A 22,536-nucleotide genomic window follows, 5' to 3' on the forward strand; every position below is an offset into this window, starting at 1 on the left:
TACATATACAACGCTAGCTTAACATGTTTCCCACGGGCTCTGCCTCAATTCCCACTAACCCCAGGTTCCCCTGCCCACTTTGAACCCCACCCCTGACTTAACTCACCGGACAGTTCCGCAGATCCCCCATGGTGCTGGCATTCTGCAGCAGCTCACCAAACATGCTTGGTGAGGGTTTTTCTCGTCTTTCCAACATACAAATAGCCTGATTGCTTCAAGATGGGGAATTGAAGGGTGATGATGTTGGGAGTTGTACAGTTATAGCTAAATCAGATAAATCATTCATGCAAATTTCTAACTCACACGTTTGACTTTCTTCCTCTGCCCACTATGCCAAAGCCCCTCGTCCTGATCAGTCTAGTGTCCCATAAACATAGTGAGTGAGTGCCTCTGCCAGTCCCCAAATCCAAAGCTCATAGAATCCCCACCCCTCCTCCCACTTTGCTGGCCAGAAATGAGGCAAAGAAAAGGGCAGGGATGAGAGAGGAAAGAAGGATAAAAAAAGGTTATTTTTAAATTATTGTTCTCAGTTCCTACAATACAGCAGCAAAGACAGAGCAATAAAGATAAAAGCTATTTGGGTGCCTTGGGCTAAAACCCAGTCAATTGAAGGAGTGTCCAAGGTTGCAAACAGAGAACCCTGTAAGACTCACCAAAGGGAAGTGGTGGAGATATAATGCACCATCTGGATGAAAGGCAGCGGATCAGAAGTGGCGCCACAGCTAGTACATACACACTGGGCCCAGGGAGAAAAAAGCAAAACCAAGCAGCCACAGTCATTAACTGTCACAGTCATTGACGCCCTACATCCCAGGATAAAGTGTTCTTGAAGAAGAGATCTAAGAAGTGATAAGGACAGAGAGAAGTTTTACCTGCTCAAACAGTGTCATTGCAAATTTCTGATGCGAGATGCAGTGTTGGGCAGTACAGATATCCTCTTTGGTTTCATCAGCAATGTGGAAGTGAATTCTCATCAGGAGGTTTTCCTAATAGGGAAAGAACAAAAGCAGTATATCAACAATACTTAACAGACAAAAGTACAAATTAGCTGGCAGTTTACTCAGAGAAACTGCAATCCTCCTGGAATGTAGGACTATCTTTTTTTTTTAACTTTTTAATTCAAAATAATTATAAATTCACAGGAAGTTTCCAAAAAATTGCATAGGAGGTCCAGGTATCTTTCACTCAGTCTCCTCTACAGGTGACATCTTACATAACTATAGTACAATATCCAAACCAGGAAATGGACATCAATACAATCCACAGAGTTTACACAACTTTCACCAGTTTTACATACATTCGTGTGTCTGTGTAGTTCTGTGCAATTTTATCACATGTATAGTCATGTAACCACCCCCACAATCAAGATATAAAACTGTTCCATCACCCCAAGGTTCCTTCATGATATCCCTTTATAACTTTACCCACTCAATTCTTACCCTAACCCCTAGCAACCACTAATGTGTTCTCCCATCTCTATAATTTTATTATTTCAAAAATGTTATATAAATGGGATCATATAGACATATCTTTTGATATTGTGTTTTTCACTCAGCATAACTCCGTTTAGATCATTCAAGTTGCTGCATAAATCAATAGTTCATTCCTGGAATGAACTGCGTGGTATTCCATGGTACTGAAGCACCACAGTCTGTTCCATCATCTATGCATTACAAGCACCTGGGGCTTTTTAGTTTGGGGCTATTACAAATAAAGCTTCTATGAACATTTATGTACAGGTTTTTGTATGAACATAAGTTTTCATCTCTCTGGGATACATGTCCAGGAACGCAACTGCTGGCTCATATGGTAGTTTGCAAGTTTAGTTTCTTAAGAAACTGCCCAAGTGTTTTCCAGAGTGGCTATACCATTGTACATTCCCACCAGCGATATATCAGTGATCCAGTTTTTCGGGAGTACCTCTGATTCTGGCCTACATTTTACCCTGTGTAACGGGTGTATATCACTCTTAGATTGTTTAATGATTGCAGAGAGAGAGTCTTTGGAAGGTTGATGGATAGGACACAGATTTCAGAAGAGTTAGGGCCTTCTACTGAAAGTCACTGGCAGCAAAGGAGCTATCTAAATAGTACATCACACTTGTGCTGGGGACTCAGTTATTCTGCTGAATTATCTTCAGTAATGCAGAAGTTTTCAAAGTGTGGTCCCAAGACCAGCAGCATCAGTATTAGCATCACCTAGGAACTTGTCAGAGCTATTCTTGGGCCCCACTCCAGACCTACTGAATCAGAAACTCAAAAGAGTGGGGCTCAGAAGTTTGTATTTTAATGAACGTTGTCTCCTCTGAAGGTGAGAACTACTGTTTTGTGCAACGGCAAGCACAAAACTACCCTAAGTCTGAAGAAAAAAGAAAAAACCCACTAGGTAATCCACACTGCATTAACAGAGACAACTTAGAGCTCTGAGAAACGAGGGGAACTCCTAGTTCTAACTGCAGAGACCAGGGGCACAATAAATACCGCAGTAAAGTAGCCAGTTCCTGATGGAGACCATCAACAGTCTCACCCCATATCAGAGAGAGCCAGAGGCCAGCACTTACAAAGCACTCTGCAGCATCATCCATAATTCCCAGCTGGAAACGCTGTTCATCCTGAAAAGTCTTTGCCAGAGCACTGCGCAGAGTGTCAGATGGAAGCACTTTTTCACTACTACATTGAAACTGGTTGAAGATTCCCTGTAGGGAAGAGATTAGACAAGGGGAAAAGCACAATGCTGTTATTAACCTGCTACACAACCCAGTCTGTCAGGCTAGCATCTTCATGCTTAAAACTATGGAGCCAAATGTACTTCCCACAAGTTGATATGATTGTAGTTAGTTATAAAAAAAGTAAAAACTCAAGAGTCAGAATAAAGGGCATGATATATGCTAACAAGGATCTCTGCTCTTCCATCTGAGTGTTCTGAGATACCAACAAGGACACATCAGAAAAGATCACTGTCGTTAGTTAATGTAATTTAGTTACCCCATTTCCTCTGATACAGATAGAGGCAGATGGTCTACAGTAAATAAGGATAAATTAATGTAAATGGATTGGTAAATTATTCTCTAGGGACACATCCTATGAAACTTGGCCCCCTTATTTTAAATTGTTTAGCTACTAAAAAATTACTCGAAAGCATAAAGAATAATATACCAAACATCTACATATTTAACCCCATAGAAATAAACATTCCATCATGCTTACTTTCAATCTACCAATAAAGCTAAAGTCCCATTTAAGACCAGTCACTCTCCACCAACCATTCACTATTATGAGTTTGTTGCACAATCTTCTGTTTTTAGTACTTTTATATATATGTGTATGTATATGTATAGACCCCTCAATAATATATAGTATACTTGTTGTGTGTATTCTTTGTTTACAGAAAAAGTACCACATTGAATTTTACTTTTAAAAAAACATTCAGCATTATTTTTGAGATTACCCATGTATTTCATCCCTTTCCCTGCTGCATAGTATTATATCAGGTTACTATGTAACATCTATTTATCCATTTCTTTATTGACAGACATTTTGGTAGTCGCCAATTTTTTGCAATATAAAGAGGTTATGCCCACTTAAGCTTTCACCAGCACATGAATATAAATAAATTTCCCAATATCCTTGTCAGCAATTAATACAGTCAGATTGGTTCATTTTAGTCTTTCTAACTACATTTAGTTTTTCCGAGTCTTCTGTGAGTACCACTAGCAGCAAATTCTGTCTTCTAGTTTTCTGGTGTCTTTAAAGTGCAACAGCTTTTATTTTGGTGTAATTAAATGTATCCATCTTCTCCATCTTTACCTACATCTGAAACAATGATGAATGTGTATCCAGAGAATGGAAACAAAGAGTGGCAACAAGTGGCACCTGGCTTGATGAGTCCTTCTCAAGTGGTACTGGACCTTCCCCACAGAGATTAGAATAAGCTCCCAGATCCTCACTAAACCACCCAGATAAACAACTCACTCAACAATGAGTTATGTATCAATATGCCAAAGAATGTCACTCACTTGAAATCCTCGTTAGTAATTTCTTCATTAAAAAAAAAAAAATTCCAGGGTTATTTTTCAGACTTACTAATGAACCAGAAATAAGACCACTTTATAAAACCTACCTATGTGAACTAAGAATAGGAGGTCCCATCAGCCTAGAATGGGTAATTCTTCATCCTCATTTGACTTGACTATTCACTCATTTCCTTCAGGTTTTTATCCAAATATTCCCTTCTCGATATAGTATTTCTTGATAACCCTAATTAAAATTCAAGCTCCACCCACTCTTTCCCAAACCTACCACCCTTACTTCTTCTATCTTTCCCTGTGGCACTTGTTACCAGCAGTCATACCATGCATTTTACTTATTTATTGTTTGACTACACTGTCTGGAATATGAAAACAGAAATTTTTGTCCTTTAATGTTCTGCTATACTCCCAGTACCTAAAATGGTACCAGCATATTAATGGCAATCAATAAAATGAATGAATGATGTTATATGGGTTGATCTTATTAAGGGAAAATGTTAAGTCCCTTGTCTCTCTTTTTTGGGGGGAGGGCAGGTAACTATGTTTGTTTGTTTGTTTATTTTACAAAAGTACTAGAAATTGAACCCAGGACCTCGTGCATGCTAAACACACACTTTTTACCACTGAGCTATCCTCTCCTCACCCCTCTCTTTTTAAGTAGATAAAGAATCACCTAGAAAAGGTACAATTTTTCTTAAGGTAATATAACTGGTTTGAGCAAAATGGAACTAAACCTCGTTCTGCTAATTTCAAGTCAGAACTGTTTTCTTCACTCCATTCTCTTACTAGCATCATTCTTCCTCAATCACATTGAACATCTATCCCTACAGAAGCCTGAGAACAATTTATTGTGCAAACTATTATTTCCCTACAAATGATTCCCTATGATGTGAAGGAGGCATTACCAGCAAAACATATTTAGTATTATTTAATAAGTTAGGAGCTGGCAGTGGAGGGGAGAGGAATCTATTATAATTACTTGGATTGATCTAGAAAGTTTTTACAAGTCAACTATAAGTTTGGGTAAAGGCAGGGCAGGATCTTCAAAAATTTGTTGCTGGAAGTGGAAGAATGCCTATCAGTGACCCTTTAAACTAGACCAAAAGAAAACATCTAGGTCCACAGTTAAATACTCCCAGAGGGCAAGTGGATATCTGCCAAGTGATCTATGGGATTGTGAAACTTCAGGAAACGGGAAGAAACAAAGGGAAAAGAAGGTGGAAAAAGAAGCAGTGACAGCTTCCACATATGGTGGTCTGACTACTTGAGGATATGCTGAAAGTCACCTCAGCTCAGCAGAACTTGGTAACCACCATCACATCCCAATCTGCTGCTCCTCTCAATTGTTAGTGGTATGACATTACTGCTAACAAAGGCTCTATCTCTAGAGCTAGGGATGGATGAGGTCCAGTCCTTTGTTCAGAGTCCAAAACAAACCAATTGAAAATGAGTTCCAGGGCAGTTCTGTACAAATAGAATACAAGCAAAGTACATCCCCTTTAGTCTTTCTCAACTCGGTTTCCTCAAGAACTAAGCTCTGATATTCTAAGGCATCAACAGTTCCTAAGGAATTAACTTCTCTCCTATGCACAGCACTAGTTCTGTTACCATCCTAGAGAGAATTAAGAAAATAGTCCCTCAAAATACTTTCTGTGTTCTGTGGTTCAGAGGACCCTATCTAAGAAAAGGCAGAGCTCCACTGAGAAATGGCACAGAGTAACAGCTAATCTAGAATCATCCTATCTGGATTCAAAATCCCAGCCCTGTTACTTACCGTCTATATGACCTTGGACAAGTTCCTTAACTTCTTGGGGCTTCGGTTTCCTCTTATCAAAGAGAATTAATAATAGTATTTACCTCCTAGTGTTATTTAAGGATTAAATAAGTTATCTATATCTTTATCTATCTGTCTATTTATATTTTAGACTAATGTTTGCAATATAAATGCTTGCTAAGTGTTAACAACCATTATTATTCTATTTGGGAGTCGTTTTCGGTTACTGTCTGCCACTGTCCTAGGAAGAAAGGCTTTGAGTCAGAAATGCTTCTACCTTGAGCTACCTCCCCAGTCTCTGAGATCTGGATACAAAGGACCAAACTCTTCTCTATTCTGCTGCTTGTATTCAAGAGAGGCAGATTTCCCCTGACCTAGATAACAAGGGTTTCTGCACAGAAAAGGAGAGACTGAAAGTCAGAGCTCTGCCTGCACCCATATGCACTGAGTTCTGAATGTATTCAGAATAGCCTCTGCCTGCATCTTCTTTACTTTCTTATTTTGATCATTATCTGCAGTCTTGCTCTGCTATTGTGAGGGAGAAGCAAGGGTATCAGGGATGAAGCAGCCTGAGCCTGCCCAGCATGCATCTGCGGAGCCGCAGCTCTGGAAGAAGCTGTAGCACAAAGCCCCTCTGTTAGGGCAGCACACTAACCCCTGTGTGTCCCTCTCACATGAGCTCAAGGCTGGGACGGGCCTCCTCCTGTTCCCCTTTTCACCCTCCTCCCACCTTTCCCAGAGGGAGATCCTGTTCACACCAAAGAAAGCCAAGAACATTTAGTTCAGCAATAAGAACAGGTGGTAGCACCAATAAGGAACAAAAACTGGTATTCTTCCAACTGCTGAGTTCTGTGGCAGAGAAGGAGAAAGGACGGGAAGAACCAAAACCCAGGAATCATCTTCCCCTCTGGGGTCCCTGGTGGTTTCATTTCAGTAAACAGAGAAAACCCACCTTTGAGGCTTCTCTCGGCTCTTCTTCACAGAGTGAAACCAAAGAGGTCTTCCTTTTCATTCTCAGGAAAAGGCAAATTACTCTTTGTTTGTTAACTATTTTCTTGGATGCAGTGCAAAAGCAACAAGACTTTAATGACTAAAAGCAGGTGCTTCCCCACCCATCCCTCTTGGATCAAGTGGCAAACAATTCTACCCACATGAGCGTATAATTATCTGGATTAGTAAAAACCATGTAAATAAGATAAAAGTGCCATAAAGACAGAAAATCTTTGTGCTTTGGCACCTACAAATGCAGCTGTTGTTTAAGTTTTTTTCCGCCTAAAACACAGAATTTGTCTTTAAGCAGGGAACAGCTGTTTATTTCTCTCAAGATTTCCTAGCCTTGCATCTAATAGAAATCATGAGTAGAGAAGATACAGGTCAAGGAAAAGGGCTGTCACTAAATTTGATGCTTTATGGGCCCAAGGTCTTTGGAAAATGCCCTTGTCAGCCGTCCAACTCATCCCTGAGGTATCCAGCAATATCTTCTGCAAAGGCGTGATGCACGTTATACACTGCTACTAACTAAATTCTTATATCTCTTCTTCATCTGAGCTTCTCAAATCTCTCATCATTTTAGCTATCATAATTATTCCTTTTTTCTACACCTCCTGGAAATCACAGACCCAAATAAATCACACACCTAAATGTGGCTAATCAAGCCTGTTTATGAATATAACGCTTTGAAAGGAAGATAAAGGAGCTATTCCTATGGGTCACTGACTACTGGAAAAGAGAACTTCCACACTAGCTTTGTGTGTTCAGAAGAATGCTGAATGTTCTCTTTCAAGAGGGGAAAGAATATTTAAATGTTTACCATTTTGGCACCCAAAACAGTGATACTAGATTTTTAACATTTTCTTATAAAAATTTTCAAACATACAAAAGTAAACAAACTAACACAATAAACTCCCCTGTACCTATCATCTGTCCTCAACAGTTATCAGCCTGCAGCCAATCTCATTTCATATATACCACATCCATCCACTTACCCCAACCCCAAATCATTTTAAAGCATGCTAGACATTATTCATCTGTAAATATTTCAAGATATGCCCCGAAAAAATAAGAACGCTTTTTGTTTAAAATGTACCCATAATATCATTACCAGATTCAGAAAAAAGTAATAGTAACTCCTCAGTATCATCAAATATCCAGTCAATTTAATAGAAACTCTTGCTCCAACTTTGGGGAAGGCAGAGAACAGCTGGCCAGCTTCTCTCTTGGGATTCTTTAACCTTATGTCTTAAAATAGCTACATTTTGGACTTCCTAATTAGGAAATTACCCACATATCCTGTATCAGTCCCTTTAAATTAAGGTTAGCTATCAAAGCCATACCTCCCCCCATGAGTTTAGGGCTTTATTCACAGTCAATTCATAACTCAATACCTTGGACTTGCAGTGGTAAAGTTAAAGACCTTCATAAACCTATCACACTCATTCCTGCTACCTATGCAAAACAGACACCCACATACACAAACAGACAGAAACAAAGAAACACCAAGACCTCAAGACACTGGACAGATAGACACAGAGGCAGAGACAGGCCAAATTCACCAGAGAATGGTGCTGCTTTTAGTGGGAAATCATAAACTAATGTTAAGATTTATAAACTATAACAGTCAATTTGCTAATTCTTACCAAGATCAGAAATGTAGGACCTTATAGATTACTAACGGTATTTAAATCAGATTTTGAGAATTGATACCATAACCACTTACCCCACAGAGAAAATGAAAAGGGGGACCCTTCTGGACATGTACAAAGATTTTTGAGATTGTGTAAGTTTCAGGTTCTGTCATAAACTCTGGAAAGGAAAGAATTATGATGATCTACTATGATCTATTATACTTTTTCTTATAGTCATACCCCTCTATTTGAATATCATGTAAAATTCTCAACTCCAGAATTTTAAAAGTATAAAAGCTTGCATTTTATACTATCCAAGTTACATCAGTGGTTAAATTAGTTGAGAATATTTAGGTACAGCCTAATAGGACTTCAAGACTAAGAAAGGTTAACCAAAAACCAGACAAATATGCTCATATCCCACAGACAAGCAAAACAAGGAAGTTCAGCTCAAGCAGATGATATGTGCGTTAGACCTAAGGACATAGCTTCCTTATTTGAGAGCTGTTTATTACTGGCTAACATTTCTAGGGAACATACCAGAAATCTAATTTCCTGGTTTAAATAGTCAGTGGAGGATAATGGGCCTACACCTCTCTGATAGTGGCCATGAATACAAGACAATGAGGAACACTCCATTCCTATAATCTACAAAAAAAAAAAAAAAAAGAAGAAGAAGAACCAGACTGTAATTCCTTAAACCACTTTACTCCCTATGTTTATGCTTCAGTCCCCACTAGGGAAACAGCTACATGGTACACAATAAAAAAATATTGAGAGATTTATTCCCTGAAGTGTCAAACTTCCCCCCAATAAACAAACGAGCTATCAGCAGAACACAGACTTCCCTGCCCCTTCAGAACAGTCTTACAGCTCTATACATACAGATTTACATTCCAGGACACCATATATATAGAAACCTATTTCCTCCCTACCTATCTCCATCACCACCACCATTCCCTCGCTTTTATGCCTTATACTAACAGTCTTAAAAGAAAAAACACTAATTGAGATTTGTTGGATTTAATCAATCAATGCAGCATTCTTTTTTGCCTATAACAAAAAACACTCTGTCCTACATCCTGGCACTGCAAAGCCTCTAGTACAATCCCTGGAAGGAGAACAAAATCTTTGTGGCATACTAAGTACAGAGGACGGATTTCCTCTCCTGGACAGAGATAAATAAATAAACCAACACTAAAGTAAAGTCATACCCTGGGGATTGGGGTGTAAGAGCAGATTCAATATGAATAATAAATAAGAGCTCTGGGCTATAGCATGACAAGAGTTAAGGTCAGGAAAAATCTTTTAGCAATACTAGAAGGGAATAAATTTGGGGCTTTAGAAGGGACAAGGTAATTAGCACACAAATCCCTTCTATTTGCCAAGTCACAGTGAGAGGCGTTGTCGTTCAAAGTAAGCAGAAAGACAACTTGACACAATTCTTCTTAATGAAAGCCATCATTAATAATTCGAATGCAATACTTTGAAACTGAAATTACTTTAGGGACTTGGTGTCAAGTAACACATACACACACACACACACAAAAACAGCACATTTTGCAGGACCAAAAGAAATGGATTATCATAAATACTGTATACAAACCACCAAAAAGTACTGGATGTAACATACACTGTGGTACCTGGTGAAGATCACAAGGCACAGGAATACTGACAGACATTCATAAGCAGAAGAAAAAAACAAAAATATGCAACAAAGACATTATCCAAAAGGTGTTAATATAAGGCCAATAGTAAGAGCATTTTAAGGTGCAAGGTAAAGTAAACAAATGGAGAAAGAGCAGGGATAAATATCTTTCACCCAGACTTGGAAGAGCAAATCCATCATCCAAACATCAGATTAAGGGAAAGCTGGCTAGCTTCTGATTCATCTAGGAACATGTTTGTGTTTTTGTTCTTAATAGTGGATTCTAGAAACAAGCAATTATGCTCTAACATAAAGAATTGACTTTACAGAATTGGCAAGTTTTATAGAGTACTTCTAATTCAGGAATTTTGGAGTCTCCTGTTTAAAAAAAAAATCTAAGAAATAAGAATTTTACATATCAAACTTAGCATTAAAGAATGCAAACAAGGTCCTGAAGTACCAGCAAAAAGGAATTCTTATTAGCCTCACCAAATGGTCCTCTAATTTTTAAACAGGAGGCAGAGAAAAAAAAAAAAGAGAGAGAGAAATATATAGAATTATACACACAGAGAAAAGTATACACAGAATTAAACCCACACTGAGACAGCACAAAGTTAACACGTAACTTAACCACAAGATACTAGATAACTGCTCTGTGGCCAGAACTCCAGGCTTTCACTCTTCCTCCAGAAGATCAACTCACCTCTGTGTCCCCACAACCCCTGGCCACATCTTACTCTTTCCCTAAGAAATGAGGACTGAAGGTCAAAATTAGTAGACCTACTAAAAAAAGTATGAGACCAAAAGTCACAATATGAAAATCCCTTACATAGGACAAGAGTGAGAGAGAACATGAAAGACAAAAAGAAAAAGAGAAGAAAAAAGCAATACCCTAAACTCCGTAACTAAAATCCAAGAATTACTTATAGACTGTATGAACCCTGAAGAGTTGTGTTTATATTACAGTCCAGGCACTGCGACAAGCACCAAGAGAGAAGAAAAGCTGAGCCACCTTCCCCAAAACCCATTCAGCCACGCTAAAAAACACTGTTAAGTCAGTCGTGATCTGGATAGAGTATTTTTAAAACTTCATGAAGAAGATAAATTTTTGAAATGGAGTTCTGAAATGTGGTTTCTTTAAAAGGGATGTGTTTGCTATTGTTTTCTTTATTGTTCGTTATTATTCTGGGTGCCAAAGGATCCAGGCAAAGTGAATGGCACACGCAGGGCAATGTCTAAGAGGCGTAGTAAGTGTACCATCTGCTGTCACAGCTGAAATGGAGAGTGCTGGGGGAAAGAAAGGAAGGGAAAAGAAAGTGTGAAATTAGTTTTTAGAATGTCCATAGTCATGCATTTTTAAGTGATTTAAGAAATAATTGGGAGCCACTTTAAGGTTATAAGAAGGGAGTAACTTGAAAATAGTACTCCAGGGTAGTCTTAGGTTAGAACAAATGAAACAGAAAGATACTAGAGATAGAAAAGCAATTTAGGGGTCTGAAAAAGTACTCTTTTTACTAAAACAGTGGGCAAAAAGATCTATTATTAGAAATATCATAGACCAGAGAGGAGGCATAAAGAGAAATGATAGTCTCTGTGGTGAAATTCAGGCTATTTTCAATTTTCCTCTTTATACTTTAGTGTGCTTTCCAGAATGATTACAGTATTTTTTATGTTTATAATAAAAATCATCATTCAAATAAAGAACAAATGTGATGTGTATACACAGCTAAAGAATAATAAATAAATGCCCATGTGCCTACCACACCATTTAAGAAATGGAAAAATTGAGTTTGAGACTCCCCAATTGATTACATCCTTCCCATTCCACCTTCCAGAGGTAATAATCACTACCCTGAATTTCGTGAAAATCATTCCTTTTTTCTCTACAGTTTTATCACATGTATGTATCCCTGAACAATATGTTTAGTTTTGCCCATTCTTGATTTGTATATAAGTGGAATCATAGTTTAGTAGTCTTCTGTGACTTGCTTTTTTCACTCACTGTACAGATCTTCCTTGATTTACAAAGGAGTTACATCCTGATAAACCCATCATAATATACCTAACTTGAATATACCTGTAACTTACCTAACAAACATCATAGACTAGCCAGGCCTACCTTAAACAAGTTCAAAACATTTACATTAGCCTACAGTTGGGCAAAACCATCTAATACAAAGCCTACTTCCTTACAAATTGTTGAATATCTGGTGTAATTTATTTAATGCTATACTGAAAGTGAAAAACAGAATGACCGTATGGATACTGAATGGTTATAAGTGTACCTATCGGTTGTTTAATTTCTGACTGTGTGGCTGACTGGGAGCTGAGGCTCCCTACAGCTGCCCCACATCACAAGAAAGTATCACACCAAGCATTGCTGGCCAGAGAAAAGATCAAAATTCAAAATTCAGAGTAAGGTATCAACTGAACGCATATTGCTTTTGCACCATCACAAAGTCAAGAAATCATAAGTCAAATCATCATAAGTCAAGGACTGTCTGTAATGTTTTATAATTAATTCAAGTTGATATACGTAGCTGCAGGCTATTCATTTTCATTTCTATACAGAAGCTTACTCTGGGAATAAATCATAAGTGTTTAATCCATTCTCCTATAGCTGGAATGGGTTGTTTCCATTTTTCTGTAATTACAAAAACTACTACCTTAAACATTCTCTACTATATCATCTCATACGTATGTACAAGGAAGTTTTCTACGGTAAATATTCAGGAGTAGAATTACTGAGTGGTAAGGTATCTTCTACTTCCATTTTACTTGACAAATGGCGTAACAAACTGGTTTCCTCCACAGCAGTATCAGTTTATATTCTGACCAGCAATGTATGTAAATTCTTATTACTACGTCTTTCAGGTAAAAATTTTATCCAATTTTTAAATTTCTACTAATTTGAAGGGCATGGTTTAACTTACATTTCTAAGATTGCTGAAGGTCTTTCATATGCTTACAGGTCAATTGGGTTTCCTGTTCTGAGAAATGCCTGTTTATGTCTTTTGTTCATTTTCCTGTTGACTCATTTTATCTTTTACTTATTCTTTATGAGAGTTCTTCTCTGGAATTCTATACTGGACACCAATACTTCGTTGGTTACATATATATACTGCAGATATTTTCTCCCAGCTTGTAGCCTGTGTCTTTACTGTCTTTACTGTCTTTACGGAATCTTCTGATGAACAGGGGTTCTTGAATTTTCTATACTAAAATGTATCAGGTTTTTAACTTAGTCTTTTTCATGATTTATTAAATAATAATAAATCCCCTCTATCACTTAGGTCATGATATTCGCTCATATTTTCTTTTAAGACTCAAAAACCTTTGTCTTTCACAAAAATTTCAGTCCTTAATTTCAGTCCTTAATTCATCTGTAATTCTTTTGGTTTAATATGAGGTAGGGAATCTAATTTCTTTTTTTTTTTTTCCTATATGGGTAACCAATTATCAAAGTATATTTACTGGAAAGTCTACTTTCTTTTTTGATTCACAGGGCAAGTAGCAAGTTCCCATAGGTCTGTTTCTGAACTCCTGATCGTGTTTCGTTTATTTATTATAGTGTTGATACCACATTGTCTTAATTACTACAGTTTATAATAAGTCTCAATATCTGATAAAGTATGGTAGCCATCAGTACTGTTAGCCAAATATTTCTGGCAAGAAATATTTCCTCTCCCAAGGATTATGATAGGATCATGCTTCCTGGCCCCACTGTCATTCACTAGCGCTGTATGATCAGTTCTTGTCTATAAGCTATAAGCAAAAGTGACCTGCTGAGCTTTTAACTACCTGTGCAAAATCCTCCAGAATTTTTTCCCCTCTGGCTTAGCAACAAGCAATATTCAAGTTGGTTGTAGCTTTGGCACCTGAGTTCCTAAAGGACTATAATCGGTGGGTGGAGGGTATAGCTCAAGTGGACCTTAGCATGCACAAGGTCCTGGGTTCAATTCCCAGTACCTCCACTGGAAAAAAAATTAAATAAATAACCTAAGTGACTATAATCAGTAGTTTTCCAACTAACCTGAAGTGGACAAATAATGTGATCACTATATAGATCTTTTGTATATTTATCATTGAGATTTTAGTTTGTCATCACATAACTTAGCTTACTCGGATATACAAGGCAAGTAGCTCACTTTGTTATTCTTCAAGAGTGTCCTGTCTATTCTTCACTGTTTGTTATATGAATTTCAGAACTGAATTTTCTCAACTTCCAGGAAAAACCTACTAGTCAGAGTATACATTAGTACCATGAAATTGGAAAACACATAGACATACCGGAAAAGAGTTGGCATTATCTAAAAAAGTTGAAGATATACATATCCTGTTGATCCAGATAATCCCATTCCTGGGCAGGTACACAAAAGAAATATGTACACATATGTAGATACATACAAATATGTAGATATGTACAAGAATGTTCCTGGTAATATTGTTCATAAAAAATCAAAAACTGAGAAATAATCCAAATGACTACCAGCAGTAGAATGGATAAACACTGGTTTATTTATACATTATATTACTATAAAATAATGAAAACAAACAAACTCAACCTGCACACAACATGATGATCTTATAAACATTGCTGAGCTAAAGAAGACACACACACACACACACACACACACACACACACACACACACACACACAGAATGGATACATAGGCAGTGAAACTGTCAGATAAAACAAGAAAGTGATTACTACAAACATTATGAAAATGGCTACCCCTGAGAGAAAGGAGATGTGACTGAGAAAGAAGGGAAGGCACATGTCTACAAAACTGGCAGTATTCTATTTTGACCTAAAGAGTTGTGACAAACATTTTTCACTTTATGGTTATTGTTATACTGGATCCCTGTGGGGATTTTACATAAATGTCTTACATCTTTTTTGTTAGATTTATTCATGTCTACTTTATATACGTTGTTGCTATTATAAAAGCCCTTCGAGGGGAGAGGGTAATAGCTCAGTGGTAGAGTGCATGCTTAGCATGCATGAGGTCCTGGGTTCAATCCCCAGTACTTCTATTAAATAAATAATTAATTAAATAAAAATTTTAAAGCCCTTTGAATTTTCTGTTAGTTAGAAATTTCTAGTATATAGAAATGCAATTGAATGTACAGGTAACAATCTGATAAATTCTCTTACTGATTCTACCGACTTTATTAGATTCTTTGGGGTTTTTTTTTAAATAGCCAATCACATCATTTGCAAATGATATCAACTTTGTTTCTTTCTTTCTAATCTCTATTTTTCCTTTGTTTTTCTTATCTTATTATACTGACTAGAACCTAGTTCAATGATGAATTATATTATTGTCATACTCTATAAAACTATTTTTAAAGTAGGGAACAAAAGAGACATTCTAAAGGAGAGCCCAGATGCTGACGGTCCAGCCCAGGTTTACTCCTCCCTTCTCTTCTCTCAGAAAACGAAGTCCTCCAGTATGGTGGAAGGAATGTCTCTTAGAAACTATGGCTACTCTAACAATTTACATTTCTCAACTATTAGAACCAAGTTCAGCTCATCCTTTCTGTCAAATTAGTCCATTCACACTGTAAGACTATAATTTTCAAACTAAGTGCACAATTAAAATAACGCAAACAATGCCACCTAAAACAAAGTATGTGTAAACTAGAGCCTAGTTATTTAACATTTATTTAGCACTGAGGGACTTAAAAGCACTTCAGAGGGGAAAGAAAGCAAAATTTTAATATATTTCCAATATAGCAAAAGTGACAGTGAAGGAAAAGAAATCTAATGGATAGATCAGGCAGTGGTGTGGTGTGGAAAGTACCAGAAATCCAACACATTCTCAGAGTTATGAAGACCCAGAATACAGCCATTAATCCCCGAAGCCCATTGACTTATCTATCATAAGCCACTGCTTCTCTGAAAGAGTCCCAAGGTACATTCTCAGCCCCTTTAGCTTGAAAAACAACTTCCTTTCTGTACTTGGGTATTTCAGAAGGTGTCCCATAAAGTCTGGTGGTTGGTTTTCTTTCTCTCTCTGGCTTATATAATGATATTGATTTACTTTTATATTAAAGTAACAATTTATCCCTCTGGAAAATGAAATATAACAATCCTGTGACAGCCAACTCTCCAGAGTCCCATTTTGGCCAGTGAAGAATATAGCACAGTCCTGACTAATCGCACGCATGTCAGGGGGTCATGTAAGTTCTGTCATCCCTTCGTGGTACACATAGGAGTTTCCAGTTTCAGGAGATTGTTCTTCCAGGGGTTTCTCCAGGATTCAAATCTTCCTTGCCTTCCTTTTTTTGGTTTTAATGCCATAAACCAGACTTTCTTTGGACTTAACAACCACAGGACCACTATGTTTCCTATTTATCTAAAATTAGCTACTTAATGTCAATGTACCTTTCAGAAAATCAAGTCAAATGCTCTTGGATGGACTTCTGCCCAAATGAGCATAGTCGGAAATATTACAACTTGTAAAAAGTCTAGTCTTATTAAAATTTCATATTCAAACTCCCCAATTAGTCAATAATTTATATTCTATAATTTGCTAAAAGTTACAATGGTTCTAAAGAAAGGGTGAAAAAAAAGATGTTTGCTACCCCAGTGGCAAGAAGTTCAGAAGACTCAGTTAACTCTTTCCAAAGATATCTGCCTACCATGGACTAAAACTTCAAAGTAATGTTTGTCAAAAAATTGTTTTGAGTCAGTTGTTGCAGATTTAACTGGGAAATGCTCCCAGGTTTTCTGGTCACAATTCTTACTCTCAGATGTAAAAGCAACTAAATTAATAATGATCACATCCAAGCACCCCTGTGACAAATCAAGAATTCAGATTTCATGAGACTGAAAGATGACCCTGAAAGCTTACTCGGAGCTCAAGCATACTCATCCAACCACAAACAATCCGTTGTACATCTGGACCAAGAAAACAGAGAGAAGCTACATGTTGGAAAAACAGGTAAAATAATGGAGAATGGGCTCTTTATACATCCTAGGTCTTTCTCTTTAGCAGTTTACCTAAAATCTCTTGAGTCAGAACTCTCTCACATTAGGCCATTTTATTTATCTCTAAATGAATTCTCAGTTTCATTTTATTCAGAAATGAAAAACTTGGAGTCAGATGATGGGACAGAAAACTAACATAAAGAATCTGTCAAATGTGATAATGGGAAACATTAGGGAATGGGAAAATGGGGAAATTTTAGTATTGGCTTTTCTTAATAGAAAGAGTTTGTTGCTAAATTTAGCTTTAACAGACAATAGTTAATTCCATGAAAAACAATTGGTTTATTCTTTCAAAATGAATTTTAGTACTAGCTTTTCAGATACTCAGAGTCTAAGCACATTTGGTTAGTATCCTATCATAATAAATAGAGTTGTACAGACAAAAAAGTTAAGAAAAATAGACTATCCAAACCAAGTAGCAATTCTTTGAAGCAAGCAAAACTAATCATATCCATCCTTTGCACTAAACCACAGGAAGATAATTCAGTAACAAATTCTTTAGCATCACCCCAAATAACCAAACCACTTCAATATTGACCATTTGGCAACTTAACGGTAGTGAGAAAAAAAAAATTTGAAGTACTTAACCTTGAGAGCACAAAAGATGCAGGAATCTCCCATGCATTTGTGAGTTGTAAGCTGTCTAAAGCTACGTCGGAAGATGTCCAAGTGCCATAAAACCTGATGAAAAAGGGAAGATACTTCATTACTCTATAAAAGCCCCCATTTAATTTTAAATTCAAGAGGTCAAGTAAACACAGGTAATGACTGCAGAAGATATTGTTATTCCCAAGAGAAAATCTCATTCTAGTATATTAAAACAAGTATCAAAAAAGATACCTGACAAGAGGGCTAGATGATCATATTCTGGAAAAGATACTAATTTGAATGTGAAGTAGGTCACACAGGAAAAAAAAATGGTATGACATACGACAAATGTGATCCTAAAGAGAAAATTTATGGGTTAAAAACTGCAGAATAAGGGTTTATATTAATGATCCACACAAGAAAAGCAAGAGTATTTTAAAACTTATTTAGAAGCTTGAATTTTAGTGTAGAATTTTGTCTCTGTTAGATATCTGAATTTTTGGACCTTTCTGAGAAAGGTGTGACCTCCTTAAGTTAACAGAATAAAAAAATAATGGTGATATCAACAATGATAAATCTGCTCATAGTATGTAACCTTGACATGAGGTGATAAGAATGTCACTTCACTTTTATGGTCTTCCTGTCAGAAACCCTTAACCCCAGTCCAATCATGAGAAGAACATCAGACAAATTCTAACAGTGGGACATCCTACAAAATACTCAACTAGGGCTCTTCAGAATTGTCAAGATCATCAAAAACAAAGAAATCTTGAGAAACCATTACGGCTAAGAGGAGCCTAAGGAGACATGACAAGTAAATGTAAATGTGGTATCCTGGATGGGATCCTAGAATACAAAAAGATACTAGGTAAAAAGCTCAGGAAATCTGAATAAACTACAGACTTTAGTTAAAAAAGAAATGCTATAAGAAACAGCACAAATGATTTAGGAAGCTCCTCTTAATTGGAAAACATTTAAATGGCATCATATATGAAAAGGAACTACATTTCTGGAGCCCCAGATCATAGCAACCTTTGGAACTTCTTACTTAGGTTTCTATAGGTATATACATGCCAAGCTCCCAAATAAGTAACAAATGTAATGGATTCAACATATCTGTGGTGAACACACCTTTCATATCAAAAGTTAGAATATTAGCTCATAGAAACAATTATTTTCAACTTGTAACATGATTACAACAGGCAGTCCAAAACTGTCAATGACTCAGTCTTCAAGTATAGATAAAAAATCTGTGTGTGTGTGTGTGTGTGTGTGTGTGTGTGTGTGTGTGTGTGTATGTGGGTGGGTGTATATTATATATTCTATATGGCACTGGAAATTAGAACAGAAAGTCGTAAATACTATTGCTTCGATTGACAATAAAGATAGAAAATATAGAAAGAAACAGAATTATAAAACCAGGACTATGACTAAGAAGGAGGTAAACACATATACATCTATATCAACACCCTTTTTTTGCCTGCTTCTAAATTACTAAAGTATTTTTAGTTTATTCAAAGTTAACTCAAAAAGCTAACAGGCATCATCCAGGGAAAAATTTGTGGTAGTAACTAACGAAGGTACTTACACTCTTTCTATAGACTTGACAGAACAGATTTATTTTAATGTTTTCAAATAAAACATAAAAGCTTATTACATAAATAAGCTTGACAATGAAATTTTGCCATTTGAAACAACATGGATGGACTTGGAGGGTATTATATTAAGTGAAATAGAGACAGAGAAAGACAAATACTGTATGGTATCACTTATATGTGGAATCTAAAAAATAAAATAAACTAGTGAATATAACAAAAAAGAAACAGACTCACAGATATAGAGAACAAACTAGTGGTTACCAGTGGAGAGAAGGAAAGTAGGTGGCAAGATATGGGTAGGGGATTAAGAGTTACAGAATAAATATATACATGTATACATATGTGTAAAATATATATATATAATAAATAAGCTACAAGGATATATTGTACAATGTAGGGAATATAGCTAATATTTGATAGTAACTATAAATGAAGTATAAACTTTAAAAATTGTGAATCATTATATTATACACTTGTAGCCTATATAATATTGTACACCAACTATAACTCAATTTTCAAAAAAAGACATTTTTACACTGCTGAGAAAACTGAACGTGGACTGCATATTATTAGATAACACTTATAGTTTTAGTTAAATTTTTTAGGTGTGATAAAGTTACTGAGATTATGTTTTTTTAAATGTCCTTATGTACTAGAGATATACACTGAAGTACTTTAAGATCATATGATGCTTGGGAGTGGCTTCAAATAATTCAGCAAAAAAAGAGGGGAGATGAATGAAATACAAATGGTAAATGTTAATCATTGTTCAGCCTGGTTGATGTCTGCAGCAGATTCATAATACAAAATAAATAAATAAGCTTGACAAGATTGTTGTATGACAAATGAGAAAACTAAAATACTATTACCTGTACAAGGTCACAAGGGTAGCATATAAAAAGGCTAAAACTAGTACTCCAATCTCCTCATCCCTAAGCCCAGTGCTTTTTATACCTAATACACTGTCTTTATTTCTCTCATAAAAGCTTATTTTCTCATACATATGAGGTGTAAAGCTATTATTTTTCCCAAGCATAATTATCTTGAGTGGTGAATTTCATTTACTTTTACTCCGAAAAAGCAGAAAAAAGGGGAAAGTAATTACTTGAAAGTTAGGCCAAGGGGGATGAACCTAACACACTATGGCCCCGAATAGGCAGGGCAGGCAGGCAGACAGGAAGCTTCGGGGTTCTGAGACCACTAAGGTGACAGGCAAGGCCAAATGGGTAAATCTAGAGTAGATAATCACCTTAGGGGAATTTACTTTCTTCCAGCTCTGTTCAAGCGCATCTGACCAGACACCAATCAGGAGCCACTACAGGAGAGCTCAGAGGAAGGAGATGAAGAAGTGGACAAAGACTGGACTCCATTCAGTGTGTAGACTAAGAGCCTGGGTATCATGAGACAAGAATAACATACCTGAAAAATCTTTGACTTGTGGAAAGAATTTTGCTTTCTATACTAGAGGAAAGCAACTAGGGGATAAGACACCTTGGTCTCAAATGGGAAAAAAAGGAAGCAGTGGAGACTGTTGAGGAAAAAAGTCATTAACAAGTAGTAAAATCATCTAGTCCATGTACCTTCCTTCAGGCAAGTAAGTAGTAGTAGTTACAGCTATTATTTCTATTATTATTATTAACCTCTTTTACAAATGAGGTAATTGGGAGTCAAAGAGATAAAGTGACTTGCCTATTATGATCACACAAATAAACTTAAAAAAATGATCTTAGGCTGCTGACCGAAAAACAGAGACTATCAAGGTATTATATTTAAAAGAGTAATCAGAAAAACAGCACCAGTAACTGAAAGTCAAAGTTCACCAAATAGAAAGAAATCCCCTTACCTGCAAAGCACTGTTGAGGAAGCAGCTATTTTGTCCTGGCTCATTGCTGAGGCCTTTGCTGGCAGCTATGGAGGTTGAGCTTCGAGGAGCAAACATCCCTTGGACACTGCCACGGCTCCCTGAAAAATAATTTCTCTTCCAAGACATTATTGTTCACATTTAGCCTGGAAACACAGAGAAGGTTTTGTATCTTTTGGAGAGGGAGGCTCTGTCTGATGAAATCCTCAATGTAAAGAGAATCCAGGATGTAATGAATTTACGTTGAAAGATTTTTTGAGTTTACAACCTTTCAAACATCATATATGTAAGTTCAAGGAACTCAGGTATCCTTCAATCCATGTGACGGAACTGTCCTCTACTTGCTCCAAACAGTGCTCCAAATTTAACATGGCACAGGGCTAATGCAAACAGAGAAATCCTTAAGTATTTCTTCCTTCTATTTTTCTTGAACTGCCTCCATAAAATCCTGGTGAAGTGGCTGTAAATCCTCAACTCCAACAGAAGCCAGGATCAGAGTAGGATGTGTTCTTTAGGCTTGTTTATAATGCTTCTTGGGGCTTGAAGATTTTTCCAACTGGAAGGAGAGGCAGACAGATAAGCAAGAATCCAGCACAACCCTCCTTGCCTTTTATTGTCTCGTCCCATCATCCTCTGAAGTAAAAACTCAAGTTCTGAGAAATTGACATAAATTCCACAAAGCTAAGAAGCTTGTTTGAAATATATGGGATTTCTGTTGTTGTTGCTGCTGCTGCTGTTCTTTAACATGCCCCAAACATCTTCTATTATTCCATCCAGAACTTCAGAAAGTCTCTTCTCTTTTCCTCTCTGACTAGACTAGCCAGCTGTGCCAGAGAGCTTTAACAGAAAGGAAAAAAAAAAAAAAAAATCAAAAGCTTGCGTCACTTAATGACTCTACTAGCTTTGTGCTGTTCTGCCAAGATCAACGTTGCCTCACCTCTCTCTATAAACTTGAAACCTTGGCAAACAATGCCAAAAAACAAAACAAAACAAAAAAAAAACCTCTAACAAAAAGGAGAAACACTTAAAAGATACAGGGGGAAAAAGGTGTGCGCAGCTTTACTTTCACAGGAGACATCTATGAAATTTTCTAAGAGGAGAAGAAATTGATCTGGACAAAAATAAAAATCAAATGCAAACCTTCCAAAATCTGGTTAATTAAAAAAAAGAAAAGAAAAGAAAAGAAAAAAAAAAAAAAAAAACAACCAAGTAAACACATACCAAACTAGGAACTGAAACTGTTTCTTTTGGATGTTGTAAATGAAGACATTTTTTAAGGTGTTTTAAATGTTCATGTCTATGAAAGCCCATTTAAAGGTGGGAGAACCAAGTTATCAGTCTGGACTCTGTTCTGAGTAAAAAGCTGTCCCATCCCAGAGAAACACTCACGGTGAGTAAACCATATGTCCTTAACATCCA

The 22,536-nt window shown here is 36.7% G+C and overlaps 1 protein-coding gene across 21 annotated transcripts in view; it reads right to left on the minus strand.

The window, feature by feature from the left end:
* Positions 1–22,536, minus strand: part of USP54 (ubiquitin specific peptidase 54) — a 120,088-nt gene that overhangs the window by 32,267 nt on the left and 65,285 nt on the right. For 16 of the 21 annotated variants that reach the window (XR_012510301.1, XR_012510300.1, XR_012510302.1 and 13 more), the window contains 6 exons: positions 21,100–21,954; positions 17,659–17,751; positions 2,561–2,695; positions 873–986; positions 654–736; positions 107–212 (listed from right to left, as the gene is read on the minus strand). Coding sequence is in view for 16 of the 21 variants with exons in the window: in XM_074374202.1 (XP_074230303.1) it covers positions 107–212; positions 654–736; positions 873–986; positions 2,561–2,695; positions 17,659–17,751; positions 21,100–21,246 (678 nt within the window). In the remaining 5 variants the exon portion in view is untranslated. Of the gene's footprint in view, positions 1–106; positions 213–653; positions 737–872; positions 987–2,560; positions 2,696–6,753; positions 6,927–17,658; positions 17,752–20,505; positions 20,622–21,099; positions 21,955–22,536 lie in introns of those variants that run through there. The other 5 variants (XM_074374205.1, XM_074374203.1, XM_074374204.1 and 2 more) reach the window with 3 other exon arrangements.

The sequence above is a fragment of the Camelus bactrianus genome, chromosome 11, assembly GCF_048773025.1.
Source record: "Camelus bactrianus isolate YW-2024 breed Bactrian camel chromosome 11, ASM4877302v1, whole genome shotgun sequence".
NCBI lineage: Eukaryota > Metazoa > Chordata > Mammalia > Artiodactyla > Camelidae > Camelus > Camelus bactrianus.